The 20,911-nt window shown below is 43.8% G+C and overlaps 1 protein-coding gene across 1 annotated transcript in view; it reads left to right on the top strand.

Annotated features, from left to right (window-relative positions):
* The window catches only part of LOC103262502 (homeobox protein cut-like 1), a 290,353-nt gene that overhangs the window by 87,234 nt on the left and 182,208 nt on the right, over positions 1 to 20,911 (top strand). Inside the window, exon 5 of the mRNA XM_021713407.1 lies at positions 12,955 to 13,002. Within this exon, the coding sequence (XP_021569082.1) occupies positions 12,955 to 13,002 (48 nt within the window). The remainder of the gene's footprint in view (positions 1 to 12,954; positions 13,003 to 20,911) is intronic.

The following is a 20,911-nucleotide window of genomic DNA, read 5'->3' as shown; positions in this document are numbered from 1 at the left end:
TGAGCAGAGTCTGGTTCTTGCTGTCTTGGCACCTAGGCAGCAGGCCCAGAAGAGACCGATTCCTTGACCTTCACCGTGAGTTGCCGTTAGATGCACCTTTAGAAAGCCACAGTTACAGCATCTCAAAGGACAAGCATAAGGGACACCCAGTACATCGTTCACTCCCACAACACAGCCGTGTTTCCTGCTCAGGATTACCCATGAAACGTACTCATTTTGAAATGCGTGCATCCTTAGGAGCTGCGGAGTTGAGTACACTGATTAATACCAAGGAGACTGCTTTGTAGACACACTCTTTGAGCTCTGCAGACTAACAGGAATGAAAAGCCAATGGATCAGGTCCACCTTTGATCGCAGACCTCAGCTGCCAGACCCCAGAGGTCACTGAGGGCTGCAGCCTGTTGGATTAAACTGGATGGAACAGAGAAGGTGCTTCTTTGGTGCCCTCAACTGGACTTTCTTGGGTGGAGTGATGCTGGGTCCCCTTTCTAGCAGCCTGCTGGTCTGCCGTCGGGGAATGCTAAAAGTGGTGCGATCCAGGAAGCCTTTCTTTGCCTGGAAGTTTTTGTTTCTGCTCACTTGATAGGTTGAGGTCATCCACAGAGAAACTGCTGAGCATCTTGAAACATGAGTTCTGGTTTGAAGGTTTAAATTCCCTAGTTGCCCACTGAGTTACATATGTTTCTTAGACATCGTTTCCATCCATATAGTATAAATAATTCCATTTAGAGATTAAGAAATTATGGTCTGCATTTCCTATGCCAGTGACTCTATGGAATTCTGCCTGTCACCCCCAAAAGCATGTAAAAATGACGAGGTCCCTTCTAGATCCCACATCTGTGGGACTTTCTGATTGCACATGGGTCACTGGATGTCTTGTTAGCATCCTGCCTCTGTTTCCATTTGTGTTTGGGTGTCTGAGGAAGCATTTATAGTGCACTTTGTGTCTGCAAGTAGATTTACCTATCATTCATTATTAATTCCTCAGAGCAGCTTTGTGAAGCTAGTAAATATTAATAAACATGTGCTGATTATTAAACTAAGACGAAAAGATAACTCTTCATGCCTCTTAATTTTAGGCAAGCTAGTTGCACACAAATGATGGATAAACTTGGAGTAAAGCATTCTGGCAGGAAAACAAAGAAAACCGAGATCAGAACTGGGAAGGAGCATGTTTGAGACCTGATCTCCGACCTGATGTGCCTCCTTGTTGCAATCTGTACTCGCTTTGCCATTTGCCTGCTGGGTCGACCTCTTCTGTCTGGAGTCTGGAGAGTCCTGTGTTCATACCAGGGCTATGTGTGGACTTTCCCTGCCCCTTTGTTGTTAGTGTGAGATGATGCTTTAAGTCTCCATAGGCCCTGATATCTGTGACTATAAAAAGTAGTTAATGCTCACTATAGACATGTGTGTATCACCTAAAACACACAGCCTACACAAGGTAGTAAATTACCTGCAATCCTAGACACAAATGTCAGCGTGTTGCGTTAGATTTTTCTCATCTTTTTTCATAAATATTACATATATTAACACAATTAGGATTATGTTCTATGTACTGTTCGTAGCTTGTCTTTTAATATATAATTTGTCATATAAATGATAATATATATAATATATATATATATATAATATGTAGAAACTGTAAAACAACGGTGGACCAGTAGGTTTTCTGCTGACGCCTGTTATACTTACAAAATGATTCTTTCCTGGAAAAATATGTATCGTCTAGCCATGTGCTAGCAGTTTGTGGGTTGTGCACGGCCTAAAATGATGCCTGCCCATCTGTCTGGCTGCACGCTGGCCACACAGAGATTCTGTCATCGAGGAGCTACAGGGCGGATAACCCTGTGCTCTATACCCCCTAAGAATTTCTTTACTTTTAAGAAATATCACCTGCTCCCCATGCTCAATTTTCAAAAAAATGTTCTTGGTATTAAAGATATAATTTGTTCAAGATAAAGAAATGAAAAATAAGCCGTAATTCCATTCACTTAGCATCATCTCCTGTTTCACAGCGGTGGTGTTCTTGGTGTTATTTTCCGAGCATTTCCATGTGTGTTACTTCATGTCTGTAACGTTGGGGTCAGGCTAGAAACACACTTTGTATTTGTGGCTCCTTTCCCTTCCTTTCTCTTCATCGACCCCCTGCTTATCTTCCAGTTCTGGGCTCAGGTGCCCTTCCTCAGAGGACCCTTCCTCGCTATCCCAGGGCCTCTTACGCGCCCTCCCAGCACTAGGTACTCCCCTCCCTGGCACCAGCCACAATGAAGATTGTCCACATCGGTGGCGATTTGACTCACATCTCTACTATCTGTTGTTGGAATCCACAGTGTTTCTCCTTTTTCACTGTGCTAAACACCTGCTAGACATTCTTTTGCCTACATTTCTGATTGTTCTTATGGTAGATTCCTAAAAGTAAAAGTACTAAGTGGAAGAATTAATCTGCATTCTAATTTTAAATAGCCCATCTGTCTAAATGTCAGCAGGGCCTGAGGTCTGGAATAAATTACACATTGGGTATGTCTGGCAAAAGTAGGAGTTACACTTCCTTGTTGGCTTCTGAGAGTCCCAGGGTGAAAAGGTATCTTTGGAGCCTGTTCCCTGTCTAGGACACAAATCTCCTTTGTAGCAGTGCCCGTGAAGTATTGGCTTGGTGATGAGTCTGGGAAGAGCATCTGTTCATTCAATCCTCCGATTCACTGAGTGTCTGCCCTGGACCTAGTGTCATCTGGGGCCCCAGGAATAGAGTGGAGGCATAAACAGCCCCTCCACAGTCTACTAGAAATCTAGACCTGGGCCACCATTCTTGCTAGAACATAAGCTTCATGAGGGCAGGGACCATGACTGTGTCATTCACTGCACGCAGTAACCGCTCAAGTGGTTTTTGAATAAATGAAAATATATGTGTAACACATGGTTCTTCTTTTTGACAAACTCAAAATCTATTGATATATAGGTACGCCAACAAGTCAACAGCAGTATTTTCAAGGTTCTGAAATAAAATGAGAGGTTTAGGCAAGAGCAGTTATTCAGAACACCACCTGGAAGAATTCTTTAAATCAGACACCTAAAGGCAGCCCTCAGACTTGTTTAGAGAAAAGGCGCCTGAGGTTGGCTTCTCCCTTTCCCACCACTGATCCCTTGGCCAGTAAGAGTCCTGCAGGAAGCTCCTGTTCTGGTGGGGCCGGCCCAGCACACGTGGCTCTGGGAGCCAGACAGGGCAGTGCCAGGCTGTGAGAGCCAGCGCCTGCACAAATCCCTGTCCGAGCTGCCTTCGGGACTGCACACAGATCCTCAGAACGGACAGGGAGCCTTGCCCTCCTGGCACAGAGCAAGTGCTCGGCTCCAAGGCCAGAAGCCTTAGAGCAGCCGTTTCTCGAAAGTTTCGGTGTCTTAAAATTGAGGACTCTGGAGAGCCCGTGTGCAGTATCTATCAACACTGACTGTTAGAGACAAAAAGCTGAGAGATCTGCAGAGCGCTGGAGCACACAAGCGTGGTGCCGTCAGCAACAGAGTGAGGCTGTCATTACGTCACAGGCTTCTAGAAAACTCCACCACACATTTGAGAGGAAAGGCGTAGAAAGGGCACATAAGAGCCGTTTGGACCTCAGGGACCCCTGAAAGGATCTGAGGGGAACCAAGAGTCCCTAGACCCCAGTGTGAGGACTGCTGACGTAGTGGCATTCAGGCACTGCCATGGCACTGGGTTGCTGCCGTGTGCGATCAGGTTTTCCCAATGATCGGGGCCTCTGTGCAGCTTGAATATGTCTGTCTTCTGTGTCCTCAGTACCATCCTCAGCCTTTATCATCTTAGGTTCAGATTCGGGCCAGTTTGATAACCCTGTCACTTTTCATGGTCAAGTGAGTCTTGTACGTCCCCTCCTCCTCGGGAACTCGAGGGTCCCTGTCAGGGTGCCCCTCTGTGGTCCTCACTACTTGCCCCCAGGCCTTCTGCTCAAGCTCTGCCCATCCCGTCTTTGCTCCTGATCTCTCTAGCCCGCAGAGCCAGTCCTGCCCGTCATGCAATTGTGTTAGGCACAATGCAGAAGGCATTTATCATCAGCCTCAGAGACTTTCTGCCAGGACACGGAACATGTTTTAAATGGCGCAGAGAAATTTAAATGGGAAGAAATTACAGCATGAGTGAGTTTATCCCTTTCAAGATAATCTTAGTTAATAACCAAAAAACTCACAAAGATGTGCATTTTATCCAGCTACAAAAGCAGCATGGCGGGTTATATATTGTGGTAATTACATGTTTGGGGTTTCATTCCTTCTTTAAACTAGATTTCTATTATTGCAGAAAATCAACCATTGTAGAGAAAGACTATTCATTTCTTTCATTGCTGGGTGGCCCATACACTGTAAAAATAGGTCAAGAACAGTAATCTAAATTGACTGCTGATAAATAATTAAAGCTAATGGAATTTTCTCAAACCTGTGAACTAAAATCTTTGAGAAATTGCCAGGACATACTGTCTACTGTTGTATAGAAAGATATTTTTTATTTAATACTTGAGTTTAAATGCCATTTAAAATCACCCTTTTCTATCACAAAGACTGGAAGGGAGTATGTGCTCATCTATAAAAGTAGCTGGAAGTCTGATGCTGCATCGAGAGTGGCACAATTCATCTGCGGACGATGAGATGGGAAGTGAAGGTTTCCGTATTCCGGAGCAAAGAGAAAACTGCACTTGGCACTGAACTGTGTTGAGCTGCACAATCAGCGTATCAAATACATACACGGCCTTGTTTTAAAAAGTCCTCACTGGTCTGAGCTCCTATGTATGTTGACCCGGAGAAGTCACAACTACCTTAAACAACCTCCGGGAAATCAGTACTAAGAACGATTTTTCTTTCACAGATAATTACAATTCTCTAATTGGTGCTGCTGGGACCTTCTAAAAATGCACTGGACAAACTATACATAAAGTTATTTTAGAGGAGATAGATGGCTGGTCCATAGGAAAGCAGATTCTTTATTACAGTTAGTAAGTGTTGCCTTATCTATTGTGCATTGTGTAGGTTTTTCTTTATTAACAGGATGATGCAGCCATCAGAATATTTTAGGATCCTAAAGACATCAGAATGAAGACTCAGTAACTAGATGCTTTTGAAAAATATCTCTTCCAGTATTTTGAATTTTGGTTAGAGAAAGGGGTCGTCTTCTCCTTTCAACTTGATTAAATATCTTATTGAAAAAAATCAATTTGCTATTACTTTTTAGAGGTCTGCTGTACTTAGGTCTAATTTGATCTTGTATTAGTATTTTTTTTACCTTTGTAAATGAACTCAGTTTCTGAAGTTAAACTTTTTTGCATTTTTCTTTAACAGATACTCTATAGAAATTTCTTAGTTTCAAAGGTAATATTCCATTCAAATTACCTCTTCCTGTCAGCTGCACAATCTGGAATCTGTGTATTTGTGTTTCATGTTTCTAAAGATCTTTAGATTTCTTTATTTGGGGGTAGCCCAGCTAGCTATGTAGATATAGTGGGTATTTTCTGTGGCTATAACTAGAAGCTTATTCCTTTCTTCTTTTCTGGGATTTTGTTCCAACATGAGTGTTGTCTTTTTAGGTAGCTCCTTGTACAATTTGAATCGTGGGAAGAGGTGACGTTGGAGACACTGACAGGTACTTAAAATAACCAGCAGATGCCTGCTGTCCAGAGCAGGAGACCCTGGAGCAGCCCAAGGAGACAGTCCCCGGGCGGGAGGGCATTGCTGAGCTGTCGCACAAGAACGTTCCAGAGGGAAGGCGGGGTGGCGAGGAAGGTGGGCGGAGGGAGATAGATGGGTTCTCGAGCACTCAGAGGCTGGAGGGTGTGCCGAACTCACTCGCCAGCAACTTCAGAGGGCAGACTTGGGCCCAGGGACCGGACACCTTGCCGTTCCGTGCTTCCCTGTCCGCAGGGGTGACACAGTCCTATGGGCCAACCCAGGGATCTGGGGCCTGTTTGATCTCAAGGAGATGTGTCGTAAAACAAATGAGTGAGAATGATGTTACCATAGGAATCACCTCGAATCTGCTCCGCTTTCTCTGCAAAAGGGAATTACTCACCCACTGTCTGTTAGTAGCTATAGCATTGTTTGTGTTCGCCTCAGGACAGCATACCCTGAATATCAGCATTGCCCAGCACTGCACTTGGAAAAATCCTAATCCTACCAGGAGGCTCATATGTGATAGCCAGGACCGTCCTGGAAGCGGGGGCAGGGCAGCCAGGACACTGCCGTAGGTGAACTTGATGAAACTGGCGTTTTAGTTCCTGATTTCATAGGCTGTAATTCCGGGAGGCAGTCCCTTGCCTCAGTTTCACGATTCTCCTTTGCCTGTTCTGTGTGATCGGTCATTGGAAGGCTCAGTGTTGTCCCTGAGTGAAGCATCATTTTGAAAAGCATTTTCTGTTAATATTTCTAACCTCCACGGGATTGGGTGACCAGTACCACGGACCCTGTGTCGTGTCTCCCATCCGTAACGCCCTCAGCAACCTTGTCTCATCCTCTTCTCACTTGTTACCCCATCCCCGTAAATCTGTTTGAAACAAAAATCCTATTTCATCCATAAATACTTTAGTATGTATCTTTAAAAGACAAGGACCCTTTTCAAAAACATAGCTATAATACCTACCTGAAATATAGGCTACTATGGTTTTTTTAAAAAACAAAACTTGGGACCTATTGCTTTCACCTTATTTCATTTTGTAGTGTAATATATTTTATCAGTTATAGTAAATACACTTTTACATGTTTTATCATCTTCTCAATCAGGGTGTTATGATCAGTGACCTCGGAATTTTAAAAGCATTTTTTCTCAGTGTAGCATAAAATAATGGTACATTTTACTTCTGCTGGTATTAGACGTAATGAAATATGATGGTTTTCTTTGAATATATACCTAAAACATTTTCAAGTCAGAATATTCTTGCTTTGAGGTCTGAGTAACAAGGGAAAAGCCAGGGGTTAGTAAACTCATTTGGAGATATTTTCAGTTCTGGTAGGTGTGTGACATGTCACCTCCTTGTACCTGAGCTTCTCCTAGGGTCTTGAATGCAAGTCAGTCTTACGTTTTTGCCTAGCTCTTTTCGAGGGTTAAACCCTGTTCCAGCCCTTTGCTGCCCACTGTGAAGAAGATGTGAACTGAGACCAGGGCTAAGAGGAGGGCTAGCGTTAGCCTGGGCAGCAGTGAATCAGAAAAAGAAAGTGACAACTGAGCAGGCCAGGTCACTGCTGCTGATGCCACAGTACCTGGTCTCTAATGGTTCCTGCTTCCAGCCCCAGGGGCAGGGGGCTCGTTGGCAACTCTGGAAGAATCACAGAGTGGGGTCTTTCATAAGTGGCCCTACACTGCCCTCACCCTGCCCCCATTGCTCTTGGGAAGACTGTGTTATCACCAGAGAAGAAGGGTCCCTACTCCTGGGCTGTCACCGTAGAGGATGAGGTACACCAAGTGGAGCTGTGCGTCTTATATGTAGTCAGAGTTGTTCCCCAAAAGCGCATCTTAAGTTACTGTGGGGTAAAAGAACATCCAGGAAAATCTGGAATCGCGAATATTTTTAAACAGAGATGATTTGATGACTCTAGAGCCACATTTGTAACTCACTCTGGGTTTTTTGTGTGTTGTGTTTGTGCTGTTCCCTTGAGCTGCTGCTACTTTCAAACATAAACTGCATCCGGGGATCCTCACTCTCCTGCATGTGGGCAGTGTGGCAGCCCAGCGTGTTACTGGCATGCAATTCTGGGCTGTGGGTCCCTACCCTGCCCCCGGCTTCACATGTGAGTAGGGAATGGGAGAAACGTCACAGGAGATTGGACGTACGAGACACTGAGAGGGAACAGAGGCTTCCAGACAGGGTCCAGGGAATGTGTCTTTTGCAACTTGGCACCTTACAGGTGCAACTAAACGCTGCAGGACAATTTTATGTATTTGTCTCTGTTTTGCTTTCACACCAGAATGATTTTCTCTAGCAATGGTCATTACCTAGAAAATTCCTTAATAGCATTTTGCTATTCCGTTTTCTGACCTAAAAACTGTATTGTGAATCAGCGGTTTAGAGAATAATGAAAATTCTTTTCACACAGAAACATCTCTGTGTAAACAGGACTTATTATTTGCTATGAACTCGAAGGAGAAAAGGTTGAAATGAGCTATTTTGGCTTTTGCCAACAGATATGAGATGATAATAATCTCAAGGACATCACTTTCAATGCATTAAGATGTTTGTACTTTTTGCTTAATAGGCGGTTCAGGATCGAAGGAAATTGAAAACATCACTGAAAAAACTATAACTTAATTAAGTGCATAACCCTAAATTATTGTGAAGCTTTTGAAAATATGTTCATTACCTTGTCACCGTTCATTGCAGTGTGGCTTTGATGGCTCTGAGCCCCACTTTCCTCAGCTTGCGATCATAAAAAAGGGCACGCGGGCGACCCTAGGACCAGACGTGGCAGAGGCTGCGGTTTCTGATACTGTCCGCACAGCAAAGGGCACTGCTCTAAAAAGATCATAAATCCTATCACATCCTTAGCTAACCGACAGTAGAGAGTCCCACAGGCCAGAATCTAGCAGCTTGGCATCTGTCTCCTTCGTTTAGTATAAAACCAAGTAATATTCACAGGCAGCAGAATTGGATAAGGAATTTCTTCCACTGCCAAGAATGAATTTAGAACAAGTGATTTTTGGCTGGTGACTGGAAGTACTTAGATATCGGTTTGCGTATGATGCATGTGAATATATAGCAGTTTCTCCTTCTTCAAATGTTTTTAAGTGTGTGTGTGTGTCCAAACATGTACATCCAGCTTTAATATCCAAAAGGTTGTTTTAGTAGGTCTGTTAGGAAACATGAATGTGCTCAGAGAAATTATTTTTGAAAGCGTGGGCACAGCATTGCCCAGCCCTGTCAGGTGCAGCTGACACCTTCCCCTTGCCCTCAAGCGGACCCCAGATCGGGAGGGAGGAGGGTGCCCTCCTGACTGTAATCATGCTGTGGTTGTAGGTGCAGAGTGGGAGACAACAGGAGGCAGGTCTGGGACCTGAGGACCATTGGAAGCTTCTGAGTCCCCTTCTGAGGCCCACCCCAGTGGCATCCTCCTTCGCGGGGTGCAGGGCAGGATCACCTGTACTCCCCCTTTCTGCAGGTGGGGGGGGCTTAGCTGCACCTCTCTGACCAGCAGCAGGCCCGTCTCACAGCCCAGGCCTGGAAGGAGCCACAGCTTCCACTGACAGTTGGATGACGAGCGTCCCATTGAGGTTATTTTCCTTGAATTTTCACGTCTTATTTTCAAAAACAAGACTAGTGTGGGTTTGCAGCCTTTTCCAGTGTGAGAGGAGGACTCGCCACCCGTGTCAGTGGGTGCTGGGCATGTAGTGTCAGCACTGCTCTCACAGCGGCTCCTCTCCCCCCTCCTGCCCTGGCGGAGCCTTGCCCCTGCGGGTTAGCGAGAATCCTGGGTGACACAGTGATAGGTGATACTTCATTAACGGATCATCTTCATACAAAGCCGGCCTTTTTGGAAAACAAACAAATTCCACCCATCATCTTGTGTTTGCAGTTTGTGACAGAAGTACCTAGATGTGATCATCCTGCCTGTTCGTCCTTGCCTGGGGGGAGGGAAGGGAAGCGACCCCCCCCAAGGGAGTCTGGGGGCTCTTTCTGCCTTCACTGTTCCCTGCTCCAGGGGCCTCCCCAGTAGCCCCGGCAGGGAGTCCAGGCCTTGTCACGCCCTCCCCAAGACACACATAGAGAATTTATTCCTCTTTGTGCCTCCTGCTTCATTACCTGTGGTGACCAAGAGGTGGGGCTTATTCTTCAAGATTAAAGCGTGGACTTGGCCCTAGACCCCGGCCCACAGTGATCTTTCTTTCGTCATTCTTTGCCCTTTCTTCCTCTTTCCCCTGGTTTCCCCTTCAGGGTAATAGTTGGTCCTCTGTCTGTCCGAAAGGCACATTGGGCAAGACGAGGAAGTTACAGCAGCTTCCCCTTGCTACTGTGGTGAATTACCACGGACTGAGTGCCTTGAAACAACAGAGATTTATCATGTGAGAGTGCTGGAGGTCGGGAGTCCAAGATGGAGTTTACCGGGCTGAAATCATGGTGTCAGCCAGAGTTGTGTTCCCGTCAGAAGCTCCAAGGGAGGATCTGTCTTCCTGCCTCTTCCAGCATTGCAGGCTGCCTGTGTTCCCATATCATTGTGACCTCGGCGTCCATCCTCAGATCTCCAACTCTGAGCCTCCTGCCTCCCTCTTCCAAGGACCACTGTGATCACATCGGGCCCACCTGGATAATCCAGGATGATCACCGTGACTCACAGCTGCTGACTTAATCACATCCGCAAAAGCCCTTTGACCACGTAACCCACCATCTTCATGGGTTGCAGAGATGAAGACGTGGTTGTCTTTAGGGGACCATCATTGTGCCGCCCACATTCACGTATGCATGTATGTATTTAAGAAGAGATCTCTTCTTACTTATTTCCGAAGAGATTGGTAGAGAGTTTGATTATTTTTATTAATGACCTGGGTGTAAAAATACAGAAAATCATTCAGTGGAAGAACAAAAAATACTAGCTTCTCCAAGGAAATAATAGTATCTTTTTTTTTTTTTTTTTTTTTTTTGAGTTGGAGTCTCACTCCATCACCCAGGCTGAAGTGCAGTAGCACACTCACAGCCACCCCAGTGTCGACTTGCTGGGCCCTGGAGAGCCTTCCGCCTCAGCTTTCCAAGTAGCCGGAACTACAGGCATGCACTACCATGCCCAACTAATTCTTTGATTTATTGTAGAGGTCTCACCATGTTGCCCAGGCTGGTCTGGAACCCAGAGGATCAGGCCCATCCTCTCTCCTCGGCCTCCCAAAGTGCTGGGATTACAGGCTTGAGCCACCGCACTCAGCCAATAGTATCACATTGAAAGGGAATATACTCTTTTAGAAAACTGTGTAACTGAAAGGGAAATGATAATGCTTCTTGACCAGAAGTTTAAGGGTTACAGCACAAAATAATGAGGGTTGGTTATGCTTGGCAAATAGCTGTAATACAGGCCTGTGCCGTGATGGGCGTGTTCTGTGTCTTTGTAGTTCAATGCGTGTAGCAACCTAGTACTTGACATATGGCTAGGGTAACTGAGGAACTGAAGTTTTCAACTTTATTTCATTCTAATTAAGTTACAAGATGTCCTCACCCGGAGTCTTAGCATAAGCCTTTAGGAAGGCCCTGTTGAAATAATTTGCAGTTTTATCCTTGAGGGGAAGATAGTAAGTAGCTTTCCTCAATTTCTCAGAAGGCTTCGTGACCCAAAAAAGTCAAGGTCTAGAGGAAGACCCCAAACGCACAAAGTGCCCGGGAATGTTCTCCCTACCGCTTTGCAAGGACTCAGGATGGATGGGGCCCCTGATTCAGGTGCTTGGCTGAAGGAACGCAAAATGCTGTCAGTCGGTTCTCGAAAGACCGAGTGCGTACATGCTGTGAGCAGGCCCAGGGCCTGGCTGCTTAGAGAACTGCAACATCCCAAAGGGCGAAGGACTGAGGGGCCATCCCACACCCTCCTGTGGCACGTGTGCTCTCTTTCCTCCTGCCTTCCCATGATGCTTGAAGGTCCAGGGCTGGCAAATATCGCCTTCTCTGGTACCCAGTAATACAGGTCGTTAGTGTTGAGTGCTGCCTGTGTGCCAGGAACTGTGCAGCCCATTCTAATTGCACACGTATTCCTTCTACCAGGAAGAGAAAATTATCACTAAACCCACCGTCACTGAGCCCTACCTATGGCGGATGGAGGCTGGGAGGGAAGTGACTTTCCCTGTCCCCACAGTTAGTGAGGGGCTGAGCCAGAATTGGGAATCTGGGCCATTCCTCCTCGGCCCACTGCTCTGTGCTCTGAACCCCTTGGCACTTGCACCCAAGCTCCTACTCCTCCATGTCTGACCCAGGAGCTCTGGAGAGAAGTCTGGACGCTCGTCTGCCCACAGAATTCAGGCAGTTGATGGCAGCTGCTCTCGGGGATTAGAGGGGGACACGCATAGACAGGCGTGCTGAGACCCCAGCGCTTTGGCCCTCTCCTGTGAAACCAGCGAGCGCCCTGCCCAGCTGCCCAGCTCCCATGCCACATCCACTGGGAAACAGCTCCTCATCTCCTTAACCAGGAGTTATCTTTCCTCTTAGATTCTCCTAACACTGTTGCTTTCTTCCTGTATTATGGTTTGACTGACACACATCTGCCTTTACCAATACCAGTCAGTTTCAACTGGGCACGTACATCAGGGCCAACCTGGGAACTTAGAAGCATGTTTTGGATGCCAGGCCTTCTCCCATTGACTCCTATCTGGTACATAGATCATGCTCAGAAAAAGTTCTGTGCTTAAGCTCTCAGTAAAGAAGTTATTGCCTTAGTCGAGTCTTCTCAAAGTACTTGAAACACTTTCTCAGTTACTTTATTTTAAATCAAATGCTCTCAAGGAGATCATATATGCATACCTACAGGTTGTCCCAGTGCTATAAAATGGGTCCTGATGGCTTGGGATGAACTTACCGTGACTTTATCATACATGGAATCAAAACAGGCTGTGTCTCCCTCTAACAGGGCACAAAATAGCCTCTAAAACGCAGCACAGTGGCCCCAATTTATTTCAGATAGAAGCAACAGTCAAATCTACATTATATTTTCTTTAAGCAAATCATTTCACTTAGACTGGCATCAGCCAAAGCTTTAGTGCATAGCACGTTTAAAATGAGCATATATGGCCAGGGTTTCGTGGAAATAAAACCTAGTTGTATCCTCAGACACGTTGGTTTAAGTCCTGAAGTGTTGGCCGGCCTTATTTGGGAGTGTAGGAATGAGAGAGGCAGCAGGATTGCTTCCTGTAATGATAATCAGCACTGAACGTAAAGCTGTTTTTAGGAAGCCTTAACCAGTGTTTCCCTTCTCTTTCCTTCTCGAATGGCTGCTTCCTGACCCACCCAGGATTTGCGCAAGCAGGTAGCGCCGCTGCTGAAGAGCTTCCAAGGGGAGGTAAGCTTTTATATTTATTTTATGTCCTGAGCCGCCCTTCGTAGTTCATCATTCTTTCTTTTTATTCGTGTCAAATAAATGCTGTGGACAGAGGATACTTACCCAGATGGAGCCTTCACGACGGCTCTGGCCCAGCATCATGCAGATTTTGCACTCGGCAGTGTGACTTTTCCACTGGGTCTGCAATGAAAGCCCTCGTGGAAGAGGAAGCCATATTCAGAATGTAGAAATATGCTGTGGGTGCCAAGAAGCTTAAAGCATCCTTGACGGACTGGGTGTTTGGTGTAGGAGGAGCCCATGAGCCCCCTCAAAGGAACCACCTCGTTCCCTGGGCTGGTCTGGGCTGCTGCTCCATGAGGCCTTCCATGTGGACAGGACAGAGTGGGCAATCCAGTGCTTGGACGAGAGGCTGGTGAGAGGAGAGGAATGTCACTTGATCAAGGCTTGAAACATCAGGCAGAAGCCACAAGGAGCAAGTTTGGGTTCAGTATAAGGAAGTGGTTTCTAACAGAAGGACCGAGCCATCTGGTGGATGGCATGTGGGTAGTAGAATGTCACCTGGGATGTCTGCCCTGGCTACCTGTTCACAGGAACAGTACCCACAAAGAACACTGGGGGAAGGGGGTGACACTCCTTGCCGATCCTTTGTGTAGAGATTCAGGGAATCTCTGTTTTGGAAAACCCGAACTTGTATTATCGTGGAAGTATTCATCTCACCTCTTAGCTTCTCCTTTTGAAAAAGCAGAAGTAGGAATAATACCTGGCTGCTGAGGAAGGGGAGCAAGATGTTTCCAGAGCCCTTACAAAAATGTGTATTGGTACGGTCTTGGGGATTTTGTTGTCTTGGAACTACCCAAGTCGCAAAGAACACACGGGGAAGGAGCAGGATGAGGGAAAGTAAGATACGGAGGTTCTACTTGGGACCCAAGTGAGGTGAGGTGATGCCTTATATGGACAAATTTCTAGGGAGGCGGGATTCCTGGGCCCAGAGCTTCCGAGGAGGTGGTCAGACTACCGTGAGGCAAATTCTTCAACAGGCAGCTAAAGGCAGAGGCTGAGAGAACGAAGGAGGTTAGTTGGGAAGACCATAGCCAGAGACCAGAGAGGAGGGTCCAGGACATTTAAGGGACCCACGTGGAAAGAAGACACAGAGGTGACTGCTGAGGATTTTGGAGAGCAGAATAGTGTGTCCTTCCTGTTTGCTGTGTCCTGCCTTATTGGGCCCCATGCGCTGAGCTTGGAAGGCACAGTAGGGCCCTGACATCCCAGGGCTTCCATGGACTTAAGCGGTTTTTTTCCTCAGAACTGTGTCTCCAAGCCCTCACTTGATGAGTAAGAGTGTTACCTTACACTGCTCCACATTTGATCTTACCTGTTCTGTTACCTGTTCGGCAACTTTTGAGAAAGGCACTGGCTTAGTATTTCCCAGCTGAAAGAGTTCAGTGTGCTTTTTTGTTTCCTTGTTTTTATTTCTTTTTAAAAATTTCAAAATTACATAAAAGTAGAAAGATGAGTACAACGAACACCTGTGCACTCTACCCAGATCGATACCCTTCAACATTTCGTCCCATTTGCACACACCACCCCCACCTGGAACATTTGAACAAATGCTGCAGACAGCAGGCGCTGTGCCCTTAAACACACATGTGACTCCTAAAATTAAGGACACATTAGCATTCCCCGACATTACTACTGTAACCACAAATGTCACACCTGGGAAAATTAACAGTAATTCCAGGTCATCTAATATTCAGTCCAAAATCAAATTTTTCCAGTTATCCCCAGGACGCCTTTAATAGCTGTTTTCTCCCCAACTGGGGTCCAGATTTACACATTGCCTTTGAAAATATATATGTGTGGGTCGGGCGTGGTGGCTCACGCCTATAATCCCAGCACTTTGGGAGGCTGAAGTTGAGAGGATTGCCTGAGCCCACAGGTTCGAGGCCAGCCTGGGCAACTTGGCGAGACCTCATCTCTACAATAAATCAAAAAATTAGCCGAGCATGGTGGCATGCACCTGCAGTTCCAGCTACTTGGAAGACTGAATCAGAAGGATCACCTGAGCCCAGCAGGTCAAGGCTACGGTGGCCGCGAGCATGCCACTGCACTCCAGCCTGCATGACAGAGTGAGACTCCGACTCGAAAAAAGAAAAGAAAATATATATGTATGTGTGTGTGTATTTTTCCTCTGCTTTAATGCAGAACACCCTCTCCTTCCCTCTCACCTTTATTTTTGTTTTTTATTACATTGGTTTTCTTTTTTGAAGAATCTAGGCCAGTTATAGGTTAGTATACACACTCAATAGGGTAATAGGTTCGGTTCTGGCTATATTAAACCTGAAACACCCAAGAGACATCAAGTCTTTCTGTTTGCCTACTTTTTAAAGGCTATTTGAAAGTTAAATATTTTTTAGTATCATTAATTAATACTTCAAAACCTCTGCTAGCTGCTATTTTTAAAAATAAAATTTAGGTATACAGCATGATGTTATGAGATACATAAGGATAATAATAAAACGGTTACTATAGCGAAGCAAATTAACATATCCATCATCTCACATAGTTACCCTTTTTTGTGTATGTGACACAAGCAGTTAAAATCTTGTTTAGCAGAAATCCCTGATTTAGTACAGTTTTATTTACTGTAGTCTTCTTGTCGTACATTAGTTCTCTAGACTCATTTATCCTACACGTTGCTACTTCGGATCCTCTGAGCTGTATCTCCCAACCTCCTGCCCCTCCTCCCAGTGCTGTGTTTCTATTAAATTGTTTGTGTGGTCTGGTAAGACGATGTTAGTACAAGGGGTGAAATCCCACCTGCTTCTGAAAGGTGAACTTAATGACAGAGGACAACCAAGGGGAGGCTGCACGTGCCAGGGCCAGTCTTCCTCTGGGCAAGGCCAGGGGGCAGCGTGTTCTGGCGCTTCTGTGGGAGGATCTGTTTGGCTTGGTTGTTTTCAGAGCCTCTTCCTCTAGTCAGAGGCTCGCTCTTAGACGCTGCATCGGTGTCTGCTAAATGTGATTTTGCTTATTGGATATATTTTTTTAGCTTGTCCTGAGGTGCTTTGAATCCTTCTGCAAAATGTATAGTGCCAGTGAAAAGATCTTCTTTGCCCCAGAACGTGTATAGATCACTTCCTTCTTTGACTCTCCCAAAGAAAAACAAAACAAACAAAAAACAGCAAAACATTTTTTCAGACAGCAAGAAATTCACATAGGACTTTCAGGTTCCTGCAAGAACATCTTTGGAGTGAGGTACAAGGTTACAGAAAATATTAGCCTGGCCGGGTACCTGTTATACCCTTCCGAGGTTTCCTGTGGCTCTCAGTACAAAGTCCAGACCTCTTCCCTCCTGTGATCTGTGAGATCCTGCAGGATCCCATAACTGCTGGCCTTTCCAGACTCCTCTCACCATCCATCACTTGAAACATCATTTCTGCCGCCACCCTGAATGTGCTGAGCTTCCTCGCCTACCTCCAAGCCTCTGCACAGGTTGGCCTGCCTCCTGAGACACTCCTTCCTCCTTCGCTTTTTCTGACCCAGGTCAGCTGAGGTATCCCTGCCCCAAGAAAGGTCTCCCCTCCCCCAGATGATAGGCCAGGTTCCCTCCACCATGTGCTCCCGTTGCACCCTGCACTGCTTGTGACAGTGTTTGTCACCATGTCTGAGAGCCACTTGTTCCTTTGTCCATACTCCCCGCTGGCCATTAGACGTGTGAAGCCAGCCAGTATGTCTTGTCCTGGTCACCACTGCACTCCTAGCACCTGGGCTGAAAAAGATTTGGGCTCTCAAAAATGGTTATTAAATAAGCAATTGAACCGTGGTTTTTAAAACATTTGCTTCCATCCTTTTGTTCTAATAAGGTGAAAGATATCCCCTAAGAGATGCTTAGAAATAACCTTTAGGAGTAGCTAGTAAATAACTATTTGCTACTTTGATTAAAAAGTTTGAAATATTATAATCATAACAGTTGCTTATAATTATAGCAGAGTTATCAAATTTCACCCACACTGAAATTAGAGTTATCTATTTATGACTGATTAATTGCTGTATCTAATTTTGTGTGTTTTGAATGCCCAGCCAATTAATGGGAGAAGGGGTTCCCTAAATGTTCAATCCAATTTAAAGCTTATTCTAGTCCAACAATAATTTAAACAATATTTAAAGTAATATTCACACCCTCTAGGAAAACGCTGTCTTTCAAATCATCTTGTCCCTCCTTGCTTCTCTCCCCTAGGAAGGGTCCTAATGTGGAAGATTGAGGGGGTGAGGAGCTAGCCCAAGCAATGTCTTGGTGGTAGAGAACCAAGTGTCCTCAAGGAGGGAAATCCTCTCGAAATAATTTAAGAGCTTATACTAGAGAGGAAAGAAAAGACTGAAAATCTATGTGCTAAGCATCAGCTTTAACAAGAGTACAACAGAGTAAATTCAAATGGGGAGAAGGAAATAATAGATATAATAATCAATAGAAGAACACTATGATGATGGCATTTCTTCGGACACCTTTGGGTTATTCATGAAAACAGCTACTGTCTGAGCAGCTGTTGAAGAAAAGAAAAAAACATATGTATACATGCGAACAGAAGTGAGTGAAAAAGGAAATAAATACTCAAGAAACATCATCCTGAAAGGTGTTTCCTTGAAAAGACTGCTACAACTGACAAACCACCTAACTAATCCAGAGAAAAATTGTTAGGAATAAAATTAGGGATGACATTGCAGCTGTAGCAGAGATTAAAAAGATAATAAGGGGATATTATAGACAATTTTATACCAATGAATTTTAAAATGGGTAAAGTTCTAGGATATTGTAACTATCAAAACTGATTAAAGAAGAAGTCGAAAATTTGAATAGCCTTGTCACTTTTGCAGAAATATTTCTATAAGGTCTAGGCAGGTTTTTTTGTAGAGTTCTATCAACTATTCGTACAACCAGCATTTCTAATATTTAGCAAACTCCTTCAGAAAAAAAGAGACTACTTCTTAACTCATTTTGTAATACTAGTATAACCTTGACACAAAAAAAAAACCAGATAAGAACAGTACAAGAAAGGAAAATTAAAAGTCAGTCTTATTTATTTATGAATAGATAGGCAGAAGTATTCCTATTAAAGGGTATTAGTAAGTTGAATCCATCAAGCTCGATGTATCCCAAGAATGCTGTTTGCTTTAAAATTAGAAAAAAAAATGTATTAATGTAAATCCATGTCATCAGCAGATTAAAGGAAAGAAAAATCATTTGAACAGCTGTAGGGAAAGAATTTGATAAAATTCCAACCCATTTATGATTTAAAATTTTCAGCAAACTATGAATAGAGGGAAATTTTTTTAACCTGGTAAAAGGTATTTATCAAAAATCTATGTCAATCATCAGACCCACTGGTTGTTAAAAAAATTTCTTTAAAACCAGGAACCAGACAAAAATGCCTATTATCACTGCTTTAAAAAAAATGTTGTACTGGAAATCTTAGCTAGCAGTGAAGACGAGAAAAAGAAAATACAGACAGTCCTTGACTTAACTTTGGTTCGGCCTATGCTTTTTTTGTCTTTTTGATGGTGCAAAAGTGATATGCATCCAGTAGAAACTGCATTTCACCCATTCTGTTTTTCCCTTTCAGTACAGTATTCAGACATTTACAAGGGATGTTCAACACTTTCTCATAAAATAGGCTTTATGCGAGATAATCTTGCCCAATTAAGCTAATGTAAGTCTTCTGAACACATTTAACATGGGCTAGGCTAAGCTATGGTGTTTGGTAGGTTAGTTTCTTAAATACGTTTTAGGCTTATGGTATTTCAACTTACAATGAGTTTATTGGGACATAACTATATCATAAGTCCAGAAGCATCTGTATAAGTATTGTAACAGAAGGGGGAAAAACAGTTATTTTTCAAGTAAGCCTCAATTATTTTTAGCAAGATTACTAGATATAAAATCAATATATAAAAGTAATTCCATACCTCTACATCAGCAGCAAACCAAAAATGTCATTTTTAAAGGATACCACTGGAGATAGCAACAGCAAAAAAAAAAAAAAAAAAAGGAAAGGAAAAAAATGGGGTGGATACCTAGAAGTAAGCATAACAATACAAAGGAACTCTTTCTGGAGAAAAATATAACATTTATATTGAAGGGTATTAAAGAAGGTTTACGTGGAGAGAGCAAAGGTATTCAAGGATAGAGATTTCCACTTTAATTAAAAACATCAGTTTCCTGCAAATTGATCATAGTGGCAGTTATTGTAGTTCCAATCCAAGCCCCAAAAGGATTTTTTGTGAAATTCGAAAAACTGATTCCAGAATTTATATATATGCAAGAACTAATGATCAATAGTAGCAAAGAATCAGAGCAAATTGAGGGTTTTGCCCTACCAGATTATCAAAGCTGCCGTAACTGACACAGAGAAAGATAAATACACCACTGGAACACAATGAAGAACCTAGCCCGTGCATTTATATAGAAGTCAAATTGATCACAAAGATGGTATCACAGATCAGAGGACGGGGGGACTTCTCATAGTCCTCTGACAGTTGGCTAATCCTTATAGAGTTCAATGAAGTTAGAGCCCTACCTCACACCACATGCAAACACACAAATTGCAGGGAAAACTTAAGGCAAAGTTTTTAACTTTTTAGGAGAAAATACAGAATAAAATGATTTGGGGCTGGGTAGGATTTCTTAAACAGAAAACCCTAAAAGATTGTTGCAATGAACTACATGAAGTTTTTAAAGTAAAAGCTTTTTTTTTTTTTTTTTTTGTGCGTTGGAGTCACACTCTGTCACCCAGTCTGGAGTGCAGTGGCACACACATTCACGGCCACCGCAGCCTCAACCTGCTGGGCTCAGGCAGTCCTCCCGCCTCAGCCTTTCAAGTAGCTGGAACTATAGGCACACGCCATAATGCCTGGCTAATTTTTTTATTTATCGTAGAGATGAGGTCTCACCAAGTTATCCAAGCTGGTCTCGAACCCGTGGACCCAGGCAGTCCTCTCACCTTGGCCTCCCAAAGTGCTGGGATTATAGGAGTGAGCCACCACACCTAGCTTTTTTTTTTTTTTTTTTTTTATTGGGAAGATACCCTAAAGGAAGTGAAAAGATAAACCCAGGACACTGCTAGCTCTGTTGTTCCTTTATGAGAACTAGAACAATTTCTGTCTTTCTCAAGACATTTTATGTCATCTGTTGGAAACTTGTCTTAAAAAGGATTCAGGCTTATCTGAATATTTATCATGATGAGAATTCAAATGCCTGTGATGTGAATGGACCCTCCTAGGATTATGCAGTATATGGTTATATGTGGGATGACCTTGGCCTCAAGCTATAAACCTGGAGGAGGTAATTTTCACATTCATAATTAATAAAAGATTCACGTATGCAAAATATTAGAAACTCTTACATGTCAATGGGAAAAAAAGCATCCCAATAAGAAGATGAGTAAAAGTCATGAACGTAATTCTCAGAAGAAAAAATCAGAATGGCCAATAAATATATGAAAAGATGCTTAAGCTTGATAATAATCAGGGAAATACAAATTAAATGATTCACATGCAGATTATTTATAGCTTCCAGACTGACCAAAAGTCAAGACAGGAGTGTAAACTGGTTTAGTCTCTTTGAAAACCACTTTGGCATCAGATGGTAAAGTTAAAGAAGTACTTGCACCCTGCCACGACAGTCCCACTCCTAAATACATAACCCTAAATGAGCGTAAACTCATTTGACTCAGAAAACAAGTTCAGAAAATTTGAAAATAGTTAACAACCAAAAGCAATCCAGATGTCCATCAACAGTAGAAGGAATACTATAGCATTTTGTTGTAACACTTTATCAGGCTTATAAGAGAAAAACATGCATGTTTATTTAATAAAAGTTGTTTATGGTATGGGAGCCTAAATAAAGATCCAAGTA

The sequence above is a fragment of the Carlito syrichta genome, unplaced genomic scaffold (genome assembly GCF_000164805.1).
Source record: "Carlito syrichta isolate Samal-C Ts95f unplaced genomic scaffold, Tarsius_syrichta-2.0.1 Scaffold304518, whole genome shotgun sequence".
In the NCBI taxonomy this organism is placed as follows: domain Eukaryota; kingdom Metazoa; phylum Chordata; class Mammalia; order Primates; family Tarsiidae; genus Carlito; species Carlito syrichta.
This window is presented reverse-complemented; position numbering and strand designations above follow the sequence as displayed.